At 44.6% G+C, this 13,087-nt stretch overlaps 1 protein-coding gene across 1 annotated transcript in view; it reads right to left on the reverse strand.

Annotated features, from left to right (window-relative positions):
* The window catches only part of fat4 (FAT atypical cadherin 4), a 108,715-nt gene that overhangs the window by 14,315 nt on the left and 81,313 nt on the right, over positions 1 to 13,087 (reverse strand). Inside the window, exons 9-12 of the mRNA XM_084041511.1 lie at positions 10,452 to 10,702; positions 4,649 to 8,998; positions 2,954 to 3,058; positions 1,740 to 2,047 (exon numbers count right to left, since the gene is read on the reverse strand). Of these exons, the coding sequence (XP_083897637.1) occupies positions 1,740 to 2,047; positions 2,954 to 3,058; positions 4,649 to 8,998; positions 10,452 to 10,702 (5,014 nt within the window). The remainder of the gene's footprint in view (positions 1 to 1,739; positions 2,048 to 2,953; positions 3,059 to 4,648; positions 8,999 to 10,451; positions 10,703 to 13,087) is intronic.

Here is a 13,087-nt window from a genome sequence, read left to right on the forward strand (position 1 = left end):
AGGAAAGCGCCACCGTGGAGCATTCCTCTCCCATGACTAACTGAAAGGGAGAGTCCTTTGCCGGACTGTAAAATCCTCAGGGTTAATTTAACTCTGAGAGTATAGAAATGCAACCAAATGGACTAGTAAGGGTCCATTTGGTTCCATTTGAACACTCTCAAGAGTTACAGACCCATACGGGTCCATTTGGTTCAATTTGTATTTTCTCAGAGTGTGGGAAACATTCGCCAGATATAGCCGATCTACAATGTCACAATGCGTCGCAACGTGACGTGTCTCGAGCTTATAGATCTGCTATTTCTGGTGAAGAGTTTCAGTGTAAAAGGAAATAAGAGCAGACCAAGTAGCCTACAGTTGTAACTTCTTTCTATTGTGGCGTCTCCTCTCGTTCCTTTCAGCAGCATTGAGCCATGGCTGCTGCTAAACATTACTGTTTTGAAGAGGTAATCAGCTAATCAAGAGCATAGTGATTAGTTGGCTTTGGGAATGAGCTTGGTTAAGAACTTGTATCTGAAACATTTCTAAAAACCCTTGATGATTTTCAGCTTCTATCACTGTTTTCTTTGACTGAACTGAAACGGATTCAGGCTGCTTTGGTTTGTTCTCTGTCTTTTACGCAACAGGGGGCTGGAGTTAGCAGGGTCATCAGTAGCCAGTGGTTGATTTGTTAGGGCTGTCGTCGACGAAATAATTGATCCCTTTATACTGCCCTATGAAGGAATAGACATTAGACAATAATATGGAGACTCCTCAACACTCCCCCCTGCCCCCGCCCCCACACACACACACACACACACACACACACACACACACACACACACACACACACACACACACCTACATGCGGTATGCATTCTTCAATTCTTCAGCATGGTCAACGTCCCTAATATTCCTTCCCATCCGCATACCTTTACTTTTTGAAGAGCAGCACAGGGGCAGCATCACAGTCATCAACGCGTGCTGTATTCCTTTCCAACCAATCACTCTGCACTATCTCCAAACGGACAATTTAATGATTTTACCAGTTTCCTATGGAACCCCCAGTGCACAGTGGGAAATGACAGATTTGAAGTCCAGAAGGGGAGTTCGTTCTAGAGGGTTTGACAGGGCCCGGTCAGACTTTTCTCTCTCTGTACAAGCCCCCCCCCCCTCCTCCTCTCTCTCTCTCTTACTCCATCCTTCTCTCTCTCTGCTTCTCTTTCTCACATCCTTTCTCTTTCACTCTTCTTTTCCTCTCTCTTGCTCTCTCTCTCTCTCTCTCTCTCTCTTTCTCCCTCCTCGCCACGGCAGAGCTGGCACAGAGAAGCCTCTTATTCAGAGTACAAGAGACAGACTCTCAGCTTTCAGAGAGCTGTTTTGGACCCTGATACTATAAATCACAACAAGCAGTAAAATATAATTACAAACCATGAAAACCTCAAACAGAGCCACCCGTGGTTTTGAGAGTTTAATTATGATCTGATGGTGCAAAAAAGAATACAAGGCCGAAATTTGGACAAAGCTCTCCAGCTATAAAAAAATAAAACTAGCAGCTATTGGAAGCCTAGTCCGCCATACAGGCCTGCTCCATGTGGAGCAGCAAATTTTCCTCAATGTTACTGTAAAAACCATTAGGCCCTTCCATGAAATATAGTATTCCCACCCAGGCATTTACAAATTAAAACAATTAAACCAACCACTTTCCAACCGAGTCGTTGGAACCATCCAAACAACAACAAAAATACAGCATTATTTCTTACCATTCCGGCCCTCCTGGCGATGACCGTGTGGAACTGTCCGTTTGAGACCTTTATCATGGTCATGAGTTTATAAGTCCCGCTTCCCAGGTTAAAGGAGAAGCGCATCCGTCCCTCGAAGATCTCCAGGGCCAGAAACTCTGCCTTGTCTCCGGTCTGGTTGTCATGGTTGTACATGAGCAGCGCGTTGCTCTGGAGCGTGGCGAACTTGATGTAGATGTAGTTGTTGTTGGGATCCAGGGAGGGGAACTCCATGTATGACAGCTCCTCAAAGCCGTAGCTGTTGAGCTCACAGTGCTTGCCGAACACCCCTGAGGAGGAACGAATATGAGAGTGAGACAAGGACGGAGAAGGACAGGAGGGCTGTGAATGACTTACCACACACAGCAGCATGGTGGAGCATCTTCCGTAAACACTATATCAGTGGTTCTCAACCTTTTCAGGCCGCGACCCCCCAAAATAATCAGATTTGAACTGGTGACCTCCCATCCCGACAAGCACATGGAATTGTAGGAGTTGAGGCATTATATTTAGTTTGACTCAGTTTCCACAGATAAATATTGTGAAAATAGCAGATCTACAAGCTCACAACGCCTAGGCTATTTTCACAATTTTTTTACCTCTTTCTTTTATTATTTGACAATTTGGCCAATGTTTGACCAATTTTTATAGTATAATATAGTTTATAGTATAGAGTTTTGGTATATTAAAAGTCCTTAAATTGTCACTTAACTGTCATCTGGGGACCCCACCAAAATCATGTGGGGACCCCCCTGGGGGTCCCGACCCACAAGTTGAGAACCAGTGCACTATATAGACATTTTTACAGTAGTCATGAAGGAGAAATATTATAATGGCTGAGTCATTAATGCCTGTTGACAATATTCTGTATGTTCAACTTTTTTTTAATCATGACCGAAATAAATAAACAAACAAACTAACTAACCTTAACTATAGCTGGTGTCATGTGAAGTCAAGTTTTGAGGACAAGTAGGCTTATTTTCAAATTGATTCAAGAAATTTCATGTTCCGTAGTCATGAAACCACATACAAATATGACAATCAACCAAAGTGAAGTTACAGGTTTACAGCAGTGATAAAATGGGGACACAAAACCAAATGACAACATCAATGAACATTGTTTTACTAGAGAAAACAGCAACCAGTTTTCAGATCTGGTCGTCAAAATAAAGCCTCCATTTCTGACTATTACTCACCAAACGCACAGTGACAATAATATCCATCCACCCGATTCTGACAGGACCCGCCATTAAAACATGGGTTACACTCACAGTGATTGATGATGGAATCACACGTTTTGCCTGGGTTCACAAAACAACACAAATTAAAACAGATGAGGTGGCAGGCGACATAGGAAAAACACCATGAGGAACATGGGTCATGCTCTGAGGGGAATTTCCCCACAGCCCTAGACACGAAGGCCTTTCATCACCTCAGCCTTAGAAAAAACACACTGTACATATATGCATCTCAACACATCATTTAATCCAGGATTGAGTCTTAAAATCATATTCTTTTGAGTGGAAAAAATATGGCAACAAGGTGAGATAAGTTTCTTCTTTTCAGCCTCATTTGAGGTGATGATACCATGTGGTAATCAGAAAGCTTTTTGTTTCTTCTTTTTTCAAGATGTACCTCTTGCAGAGGTCCAAGATGTACAGTACCTTAGTTTTTACTTATTTGAAGAATAACAATGTTTTCTTTTTGTTTCGTTTTTTTACTCAATACCAGATTAAATGGCTTTTGAATATGAGCATTTTTGCTATGTAAGAAATACAAAATAAAAAACAGCTCAAATGTACGTGTATGTGAAATCCTGTCATTCTCACATGATTCATGAGGTGTTAACTCTGACATACAGACATATAATGATAAGGACTGTGGCACTATGGACAGTTATAGACAGAACAGTTTCACATGGTACAAAAACACTGGAGTAGGTACTAGGTATTGTGGGCTCTAAATCTAGGGACAAGTAGCTTTAATGGAGACAAATTTCGTTGCCAAAACCGGGCAGGAAAAACAGGAAGCTCATAGTTCAAATTGGGGGCATGAAAACTACTGTAAGTCAATAGGTACAATTCTTCAGTTACCTCGTTTGTCTTGATGAAATCCCAAAAGTTTATGGTCATTTTTCATCGTTGTAATAAAAGCGGACAGTAATGACTTGGACTTGAAGCAAATCGCCTGTTAGGGGTTCCATTTCTGAAATGTCTTTCAAATGCTGCCGTCATTGGCTGACCAAACAGGCGGGAATCAAATGACTGCTTCTTGTGATACCTAAAATACCGCCTTATTAAGAGTAATATTACAGTGCATATATCACATGGAGTGATTTAACTCCAAGCATTCCATACCTATAAGTGTAATTCATTTATACTACCGCTCATTTAGTAAATGATTCAATACGTGGCCAAATAAGTAAACCCTTGAGAAAGAAACCCAGTCAAATAATAAAAGGTTGCTGTGTGTGGTCAAAATTGCATGCAGCGTGTATAGAGGCATACTGAGAAATGTGATACTAGTGAACTGTGGAGTAGAGTCTATGTTAAGGCCCTGCCTAGGGTTAGCTCTGTATCATCGTTTTTATTAAAGTAAACAGGGCAAGCTGATCGCATCACAGCTGATACCCCCCGACTAGTAATCCTAAAACCAAACTGTGTTTGGCAGCTATGCTGGTATGCTCAGGTTACGACACCCCTGGCAAATGCTTAGAGGCAAATATTTACTTTGGATGAATAACAGTCGTAATACTGCGTGTGTGTGTGTGTGTGTGTGTGTGTGTGTGTGTGTGTGTGTGTGTGTCCATACAGTATGCTTTAGACTTTAGAGTCTATAACATCTATGGCTGCTCAAATGTATAAAATGTAAAAGGGATTGGTATACAGTACCTGAAAATCCTGATTTGCAGAGGCAGTTGAAGCCACCAGGGTAGTTCTGGCAGAGCGCCCCATTCTTGCAGGGGTTGGACAGGCATTCGTTGATATCCCTCTCACAGGCCATCCCTGTGAAACCCTCAGGACAAGTGCACGAGAACCCCCCCACCAAATTATGGCAAGTTCCGCCGTTGTGGCAGGGTGAAGGCAGGCACTCATCAATGTCTGTCTCGCACAGAGCTCCAGCGTATCCTGGCCTGCAACTGCATGCGTAAGGCTGCAGGGGATGGTTAGAAACCAGGATCACGGGGACACTTTCTTCAGTCTTCATATCCGGCCCAACACTGAGACGCCTTTTGCAGCTGCCTCCATTCTGGCAGGGGTTACGCGTGCAGGGATCGTGGTCCACCGCGTCTATGTGCACACCGCTCTGTCTGTGTAGAATGTCTTTGATGCTCTGGAAGAATGTCGCCACGCCACTGGGGCTGACATACTGTCCGTGGCCCCGCTTCACTGCCACCGTCAAAAACGTCTGGTTGTTCGACTCGAACGCTCCGTAAAGCAGCACTCCCGTTCCCATGCCTGCTAGCTGAGAGTTGGCGATGCGTAAGAAACTGAGGTAGTGATCGGTGAGGAAGCTCTGTACGCTCTGGGACTGGAGCCGGATGAGTATGCTGTTGTCCACCGTGGCATTCGTGTACCCCAGGAAGAAGACTCGGGCCGTGTTGCTGACTGAGCCATGGACACCATCGCTGCTGCGGATGGTCAGTTCGAAGGTTCCATCCGTGGAGCGAGCCTTGGAGTTGAGGTTGCACGTGCCTGTTGGGATGCTGAACAGGCCGGAGGAGGGAGGAATTAGGGAGCAGTGGAACCTGTCCTGGCTGTCAGGGTCTTGGGGTTTCACAACCCCTAGGGAACCTCCGGGGAACATGTTCCCAAAGTAATGCACAAAGATCTCCATGGACCTCGGCTCTGAGGGGTTGTCGTTCTCGTCGTTGATCTTGACATGAACCATTCCTGTGGAAGACATTTGAGGAACGCCAGAGTCCTTGATTACCACGGAGAGGTAGAAGTCACTAATCTGTTCCCTGTCAATCTCTCGGCTGGTGGTCAACACTCCGGATGAACTGAGGCTGAAGTAGCTGTTAGAGGAGCCAGTGTTGAGGAGGCTATATGTGAACGGACCCTGATTGGGTGGGAGATCCGGGTCAGATGCCGTCAGAGTTGTGACCGCAGTTCCCGCCCTCTGGTTCTCCATTACCTCGGCAAGGGCAGTTGTCAAAGTTGGACCGTTATCGTTAATGTCTTCAAGATTCACGATCAATGTAGCGCTACCGGTAGCTGATGGTGAGCCAGTGTCCACAGCGAGGATAGTTAGATTATATACAGGTATTGTCTCTCTGTCTAGCTCTGCAGCGACAGACACTTGGCCAGTTTGGGGGTTGATTGTGAAAACATTTTTGTCCGACTCAGGAGCGATGGAGTATGAGAATCTGCTCCAGCTTGGGACAGAGTCAGAGTCTTCAGCACTCACAAAGGTGACGAGACTACCGGCAGAGAGGCCCTCGCTGATCTGAACATCATACAGCTCTTGTGTAAAGACAGGAGGGTCGTTGGCATCAAGTATTGTGATGTTCACAAACACCTCATCAATATCCGCACCTCGGATGCTTCCTGCGTTCTTGGCCAGCACCTTCAGAGAAATCTTTTCCTCTTTCTCACGGTCAAGAGTACCTGTGACATAAATCTGGCCTGTTTTTCTATTGATGCTGAAGCCCTTCTTTCTACTCTTCCCAAAAATGAGGTAGTAAACCACTCCGTCATCTCCCTGGTCCCGGTCACTGGCGAACACCTCCCCAACCACTGTGCCTTTTGGAGCGGCTTCAGACGTTTCAAAGTAGTACTGTTTAGAGACAAAACGAGGCACATATTCATTGGCTCCTTTCAGCTGTATGTTGACATTGGCGAAGCTGCAGCGCTCCTCGTCTGGAACATTGAAGGCCTTTACTGTCAAATGGTAAACCTGCTTTGCCTCGTAATCCAAGAACCCCTGTGTGGTAATGATGCCGGTGTTTGGATCAATACCAAAGAGATCGCTGTCTGACGACTGAATCACATAGGCCATGACTGCATTCGCCCCTGAATCACGGTCGGTGGCATTCATTTTAACAACAGTGGTGCCACTGGGAACGTTCTCCTGCACAAGTGGGAAATACTCGTCAGGATCAAACACGGGTGGGTTGTCGTTAACATCCGTCACATGAATTGTTACCGTGACGTAGCTGGTCTTTGCAATCCAACCCCCGTCTGTGGCTGAAACTCTAATCTCATGTCGTTGTTTCTCCTCAAAGTCAAGTGGATGAGCAAGGGATAATACTCCAGTTTTGCTATTGACTACAAACAGTCCCTTGTCATTGCCTGAGGTGATGTTGTATGTGATGAGGCCATTCATTTCTTTATCCTTGTCTCTGGCAGAGAGGGTCCTTATTGCCGTTCCCACAGCAAGGCTTTCGGGCACCGTCGCCGTGATTTGGCTTTGGGAGAACTCAGGGGTGTGGTGATTCTCTTCTGTCACTGCCACTCGTACTTGGGTTCGTGCTGACAATGGAGGGTTGCCTTTGTCTCGAGCGGTGACCTCAAAGAGGAAAACCTTATTCATATCAGAGGTAAGAGGGGAGGCGACAATCACCCACCCACTCTGTTTATCCAGTTTGAATTTACTAGAGCTGTTCCCTCCTGATATGATGTACTCCACTGCCGAATTTAGGCCAAAGTCTTTCTCGTCATGCGCTACCACCCTGATAAGTTTTGTGCCAACCTTGACACTTTTAGTGACAGGTGTGAAATATTTTGGCGACTCAAACTTGGGAGGATTATCATTGCTATCCACAATGTTTATAATTACTGTGGTCTCACTCATCAGGGGTTTGTTTCCACGGTCAGAGGCAGTGACAATGAAGCTGTGGCGATTAATGTTCATGCTACCAGCGCCTGTCGAGTTCTGATACTTCAACTGCTGCTTCACAAATATTTCTCCAGTACTTGAGTTGATTCTGAAATACTCCGACTGGGATCGTATGAAATAGAATAATTTTCCGTTGAAGCCCTCATCTGGGTCTGTGGCAGCTACCTGAGTGACCAGAGAGCCCACCTCAGTGAGTTCAGGGTAATCCAGGTAGTAGGATGGACGACTGAACCTGGGGGTGTTGTCATTGATGTCCGTTATGAATATGGTGACGTCTGTGCTAACGGTCCAGCCGGAATCGTGGGCAGACACTTTGGCAATGTAATGATCAGTGTCTTCTCTATTAAGAGGCCTGCTGATAGTTATGTCCCCTGTGTTTGGATTAATATTAAATGGAAGGCTAGGATCTGTGATTGAATATCGGCTGACAGCATTAGCACCCGAGTCCTCATCTGTGGTAGTGACTCTGGTGACTGTGTAGCCCACAGGAGCATTTTCCGGTACTGTGGCACTAAAGATTTTGGAAAACCTGGGGGCGTTGTCGTTTACATCCAGTACACTGATCAGGACTTTGACCACTGTGCTTTTGGGGGAGGAGCCCCTATCAGTGGCTTTGACTTTCAAAGCATACTGTGCCACCTTCTCCCGGTCCAGAGGCCTGGTGGTTCGGATTTCACCAGTGGCCCGATTGACGCTGAAGCTGTTCTCCTTGTTTCCGTCCACGATGGCGTACTCCAGCTGTCCATTAGGCCCACTGTCCTGATCCACAGCGGAGACCATCAGCACCCGCTGTGGAGAAAGGTTCTCGAGTATCTCAGCATGAAATGGCTCCTTGTCAAACACCGGGTGATTATCGTTCACATCCAGCACGGTTATTTCCATTTTCTCGTAAGAGGAGTAAGGCGGGAACCCTTGGTCCCTGGCCTCAACCCAGAGCACATACTTTTGAATGTGTTCGTAATCCAGTGGGTGCTTGATGGACAGCTCGCCTGTCAGCTGGTCAACATGAAAGGCGTTGTCCAGGTTGCCACTGGCGATGTAGTAGGACAGCGACCCGCCCCTCGTTGAGGACCCAGTCACTGTTGTAACAATGGTGTTTGTGGGCTGGCTTTCAGGAAACGTGAAGGTATGATCCCTCACTTTGATAATGGGGAAATCTCCCCCGGTAACAAAGCGAACTGTCACGGTGGTTGTATCCGTTTTGGGATTGACGCCGCCGTCTTTCACTCTGACGGTGAGGGTGACCTCCGAGCTTCCCATCAGCTTTTCGTTGGCTGTGATGGCGCCTCTGACCGGGTCGATCTTGAACCTCTCAGAGTTGCGTCCCATCAGGGAGTAGTGCAGCTGGGCATTGGAACCTGCATCCTCGTCAGTCACAGTAACAGCAAACACCAAGGAACCTAAAACGATAAAAGGCAATCATAAGAATAAATCAATGAGTGCAAATGTGTTTTTATGTCCAATTGTTTTGTGTGCAAAAAGTATGCATACATTATACACCATTGTGAAAACACATACAGTATACATCTACAGTATATGGCCCTGTGCACAGGTAAAAGGGGAAAACAAATACTGTAACTGGAGAAAAACTAAATCTCCATAAATGGGTGAGAGTCTGCATTATGCCTCAACATAAGTACATGGCAATAAATGGCAAAACGTCCAAAGACTCTTTCTATTATCCATTTACGAAAAGAAATCAAGGTCTTATTCTATTTCATTTTAATCAATGCATTGATTTTCAAGACCTGTGTGAGCCCTTTTTGAACAACATCAAAAGGGCCTTTATTTATATGCAAAACAGTATGAATATGAACATGGACAATCAAAATACCAAAAGACAACAGAAGCTCTGTTGTGGTGGTATTTTGATTGTTTTGTTTATTGTCTGTTTTGTTTTGAGTTCTAACATGATTAAGCAAATGAAAATGTCTGCATGCACTCCCATGCAGACAATAAAGTTTTAGATTTTTACGGCACGATGCCAAAGGGGCCAAACGTCTAGACCAGGGTTGGTCTGTATCTCTGTATTTGGGTTGACCAAAAAATCTGAGATTTATTGATTTAGATGTGCTTTGACCACTGGCATACGCATGGAGTATATTGTTCAGTTTGCCAAAATTTGACCTGATTATTAGTGGGAATACTTGTAGATAAGGGGATTAACTAACAGGGGCAATGCCAGAGCCCAAATCCCCTCTACACCAAAAATCTTTGGCAAAAATAGCCGATCTAAAACAAGCTCACATTGCATCGTGATGCTAGTGTTCAAGCGGTTAATTGATTGGCAGGTTTCCAATTGTCTAATAGTGCTTTATATGGGCTCAAGGCTAAACACACAACACTAGAGAGAACACCAGCAGAGAAAGAAAGCTGGCTCAATGGTGCAAAATAAAGGACTTTGATTTTAACACATGGCAAGTAGCAGACCCAAGGCTTGGCTACACGTAGGCTATATACTTGGTGCACCGATATGTATGTGTGTGGTCAATAAAGCGCAGAGGCTTTTATTACAAAACTGTATAATCAATTGTGTTGTCAAGAACCCACAGCAGAACTCAACGACCAATCGGCAGGCGGAGACTTGAAATGCATGGCAGTTCTTATGCAGTTTTCTCCTTTCTCCAGTGGGATGATATATAAATCTGACTTTTTACTTACCACAAATCTAAGCTGATTTATAAGCATTTCTGCCACGGGCTATTATCTGTATTGGCAGTTACGGTAAGCCTCAATACTGCACATAGTTTGGGGAGTATGGACTAGTATTGCAATAATAGCAAAACATAAAAAGTGAGTGGATCACAGGCTCCGGAACAAATAAAGGAGAAGTGTGTCTTGTGGAGCACCGACCTGCTGAAGTGGAGGCGGCGATGTGAGTGACGTAGGGGTGGTGGTGGAAGCGGGGAGGGTTGTCATTGATGTCGGTCACTGTCACGGACACGGTGGCAGAGCTGGACATGGCCTGGGGCAGCCCTCCATCTGTTGCCACCACCAGCAGCTGGTAATTGGCTCTGGCTTCACGGTCGAGCAGAGAGCTGGTGATGATCTGCCCTGTTGCTGGGTTAATGGAGAACTGACCATTCCCTCCAGTCAGACTGTAGCTGTATGGGGGAAAAGTATAATCAAATAGGGCCCTCAATAAGAGCAATAAGAGCAGGGATGGATTTATTTATTTTTAAACAGACAAGGGGACATTTTCTTAACCTTTTATCCACTTGAACCCCAGCATCCATATTCTGGGGGGAACATTAGCCAAAAATAGTCGATCTACAAGCTCACAACGCTTCACAACACGATGCATTATGAGCTTGTAGATTGCCTATTTTTAGCGAAGAGATTTGGTGTAGATGGCCAACTCAGGTCCAGTTTACTAAGTCTAGAGGTTTTAATTGATTAAGCCATATATATATTTCTTTGTATGACAAATCTACATCAGAACGTTGCATCGAGATTTTCTAAATTTGCCCAAAACAGGGATTTATCACACCGGTGATAAAAATGAATGACCAGAAGCAAAAAGGCACATATTTTCCCCCCATCCAGCCCAGCAAATCGAACTCTGGCGTAATGGATAGTCATGTATACACATCAACTGGTGTCCCATGTCTAAAAAGATTCCTGATTACATGGCTAAAGTGAAATACTGTAGAGTGATACTCTGTTCACAGAGCTCGAGGCTTAATGAAGAAATACATTAAACACAATTTTAGCAGCAAAACAACAAATTGTATCTACTGTATAGGGGTTTATGTGAAACAAAAAACAGCTACAATCAATTGTATAATTGAACTTGAAAGGATGGGAACGCTGACGATACGAGAGACCCTAAGGTAATTTACTGTAAAGTATGACAAATATTCTAAATGCCTGTGTGGTTCCAAATCACATGTTTTGTTTGGGAAACAACAAAAAAACACGCAGTAAATAAGATTAATTAATTCAAGTTAGTCTTAGAGCCATTACCAAAGTAGCAATAATACCACAACCTACAGTTATGGTCACCTACTGTACCACTATATAGATGCTGTACTTTTAGATGAGGGATAGAATTGTTCATGCTCTTGGTCAGTAGTGTCACCACATGTCCTATAGAGGGCAATGTATCAGGCTTTAAAACAATGAATCAGATTTAACAGAAACACATGCAGTCATATACAGTAAGATCATGCATGAGAGTGGTCCCCATTCAGTACACAGATTTGCATCTTCTTCAAAGTCTGTTTTGTTAACCGATTTTTGATGCGGCCACCTTCTATGAAATCTATGAAAAGTAATCATTCTTTCTTCTGCCTTTCTGATCTTCCTCAGCTCACAGAGGAGTCATGTGGTTCAAGTTGCTGCTCTCTCTCTGCTTATACGTCTAGTACTGGAGACACCCCAGAATTCTTTATGACCAGAGGGCCATACTTTTTTGGTTTCCAACGAGGATCGGGTTTCACTCAATATCTCTGAAGTTCTCCAACGTGTCCCAGATGCAAACGTAAAACGACACATACATGTACACACACCAGCATCTATTTTGAAAAGGACTCTTGCTAAATCACCATCCCATCCCCCATCTCAGAAATGGAAGGACAAAGCACAGAACAAAGTGCAAACATAGACTGGGCACAGGCTCATTTGGACAACAACAACAACTCTAAAACACTGTCCACAACACGGCCCCTTGTGGTTCATACACGGCTGGTCCCGCAACAAGTTAAAGATTAGGGTCTTAAATTTAACGGGGCTGTGAGAATCGAAACTAATAATGGACGGGCAAGTGGTTCTGGTCTCTATTAAGGGCCTCAAACCCCCCCCCACCCAGCCCCCCCAGGACCCCCGATGGGCACTACACGTACTGTCATAGACAATTAACATCCTCATTACCATGTTTTGGGAAAGTAGAACATGCTGCGATACCCCCAACATGTACCCAGTGGGGTTACCGGGTAAAAAGGAGGGATTGTGTCTGAATCAACGTCCGGCTTGAGAGAGAGCATCCAGAATCTCTCACAGACCCCTCCACCCCCCCTTCCTTCCATGGAGGTTGGAGGAGGGCAAGGGAGGGGCAGAGTGCAAAAAAAGCTGTCATACAGCTGGAGAATTACAGCCCGAACAATGGATTTGCAAAAAAGTATAAAAATGAAACAAAACAACAACTCCTGGCATCAATTGCTAACTTGGCCTGGCATATGTCACAAAATCAGGAAATGATGTGTCGGATGCGTCATGGAGAGTGTAAGACAAACGGCAACAACAAAGCCTCAGTCTTGTACAGACTGTCCAGACACTTTGCACTTCTCAATCAAGCAGATCGACATCTCCATATTTAAACTTTTAATGTTTTTTTCGTAAACTAATGCCCGTTCAAGAGTGTCGCACAAAGGTAGTGAAAATAGCAGATCTACAAGCTTTGATATTTTCACTATTTTATTTCATTTTGTTTTATTCTAAAAAAAAAAGAACGACATAAAAGGTTTCCGCCCAACAGCAACGAAATCTAA

This window comes from Gymnoscopelus microlampas, assembly GCF_963454915.1.
Source record: "Gymnoscopelus microlampas genome assembly, chromosome: 18".
Classification (NCBI taxonomy): domain Eukaryota; kingdom Metazoa; phylum Chordata; class Actinopteri; order Myctophiformes; family Myctophidae; genus Gymnoscopelus; species Gymnoscopelus microlampas.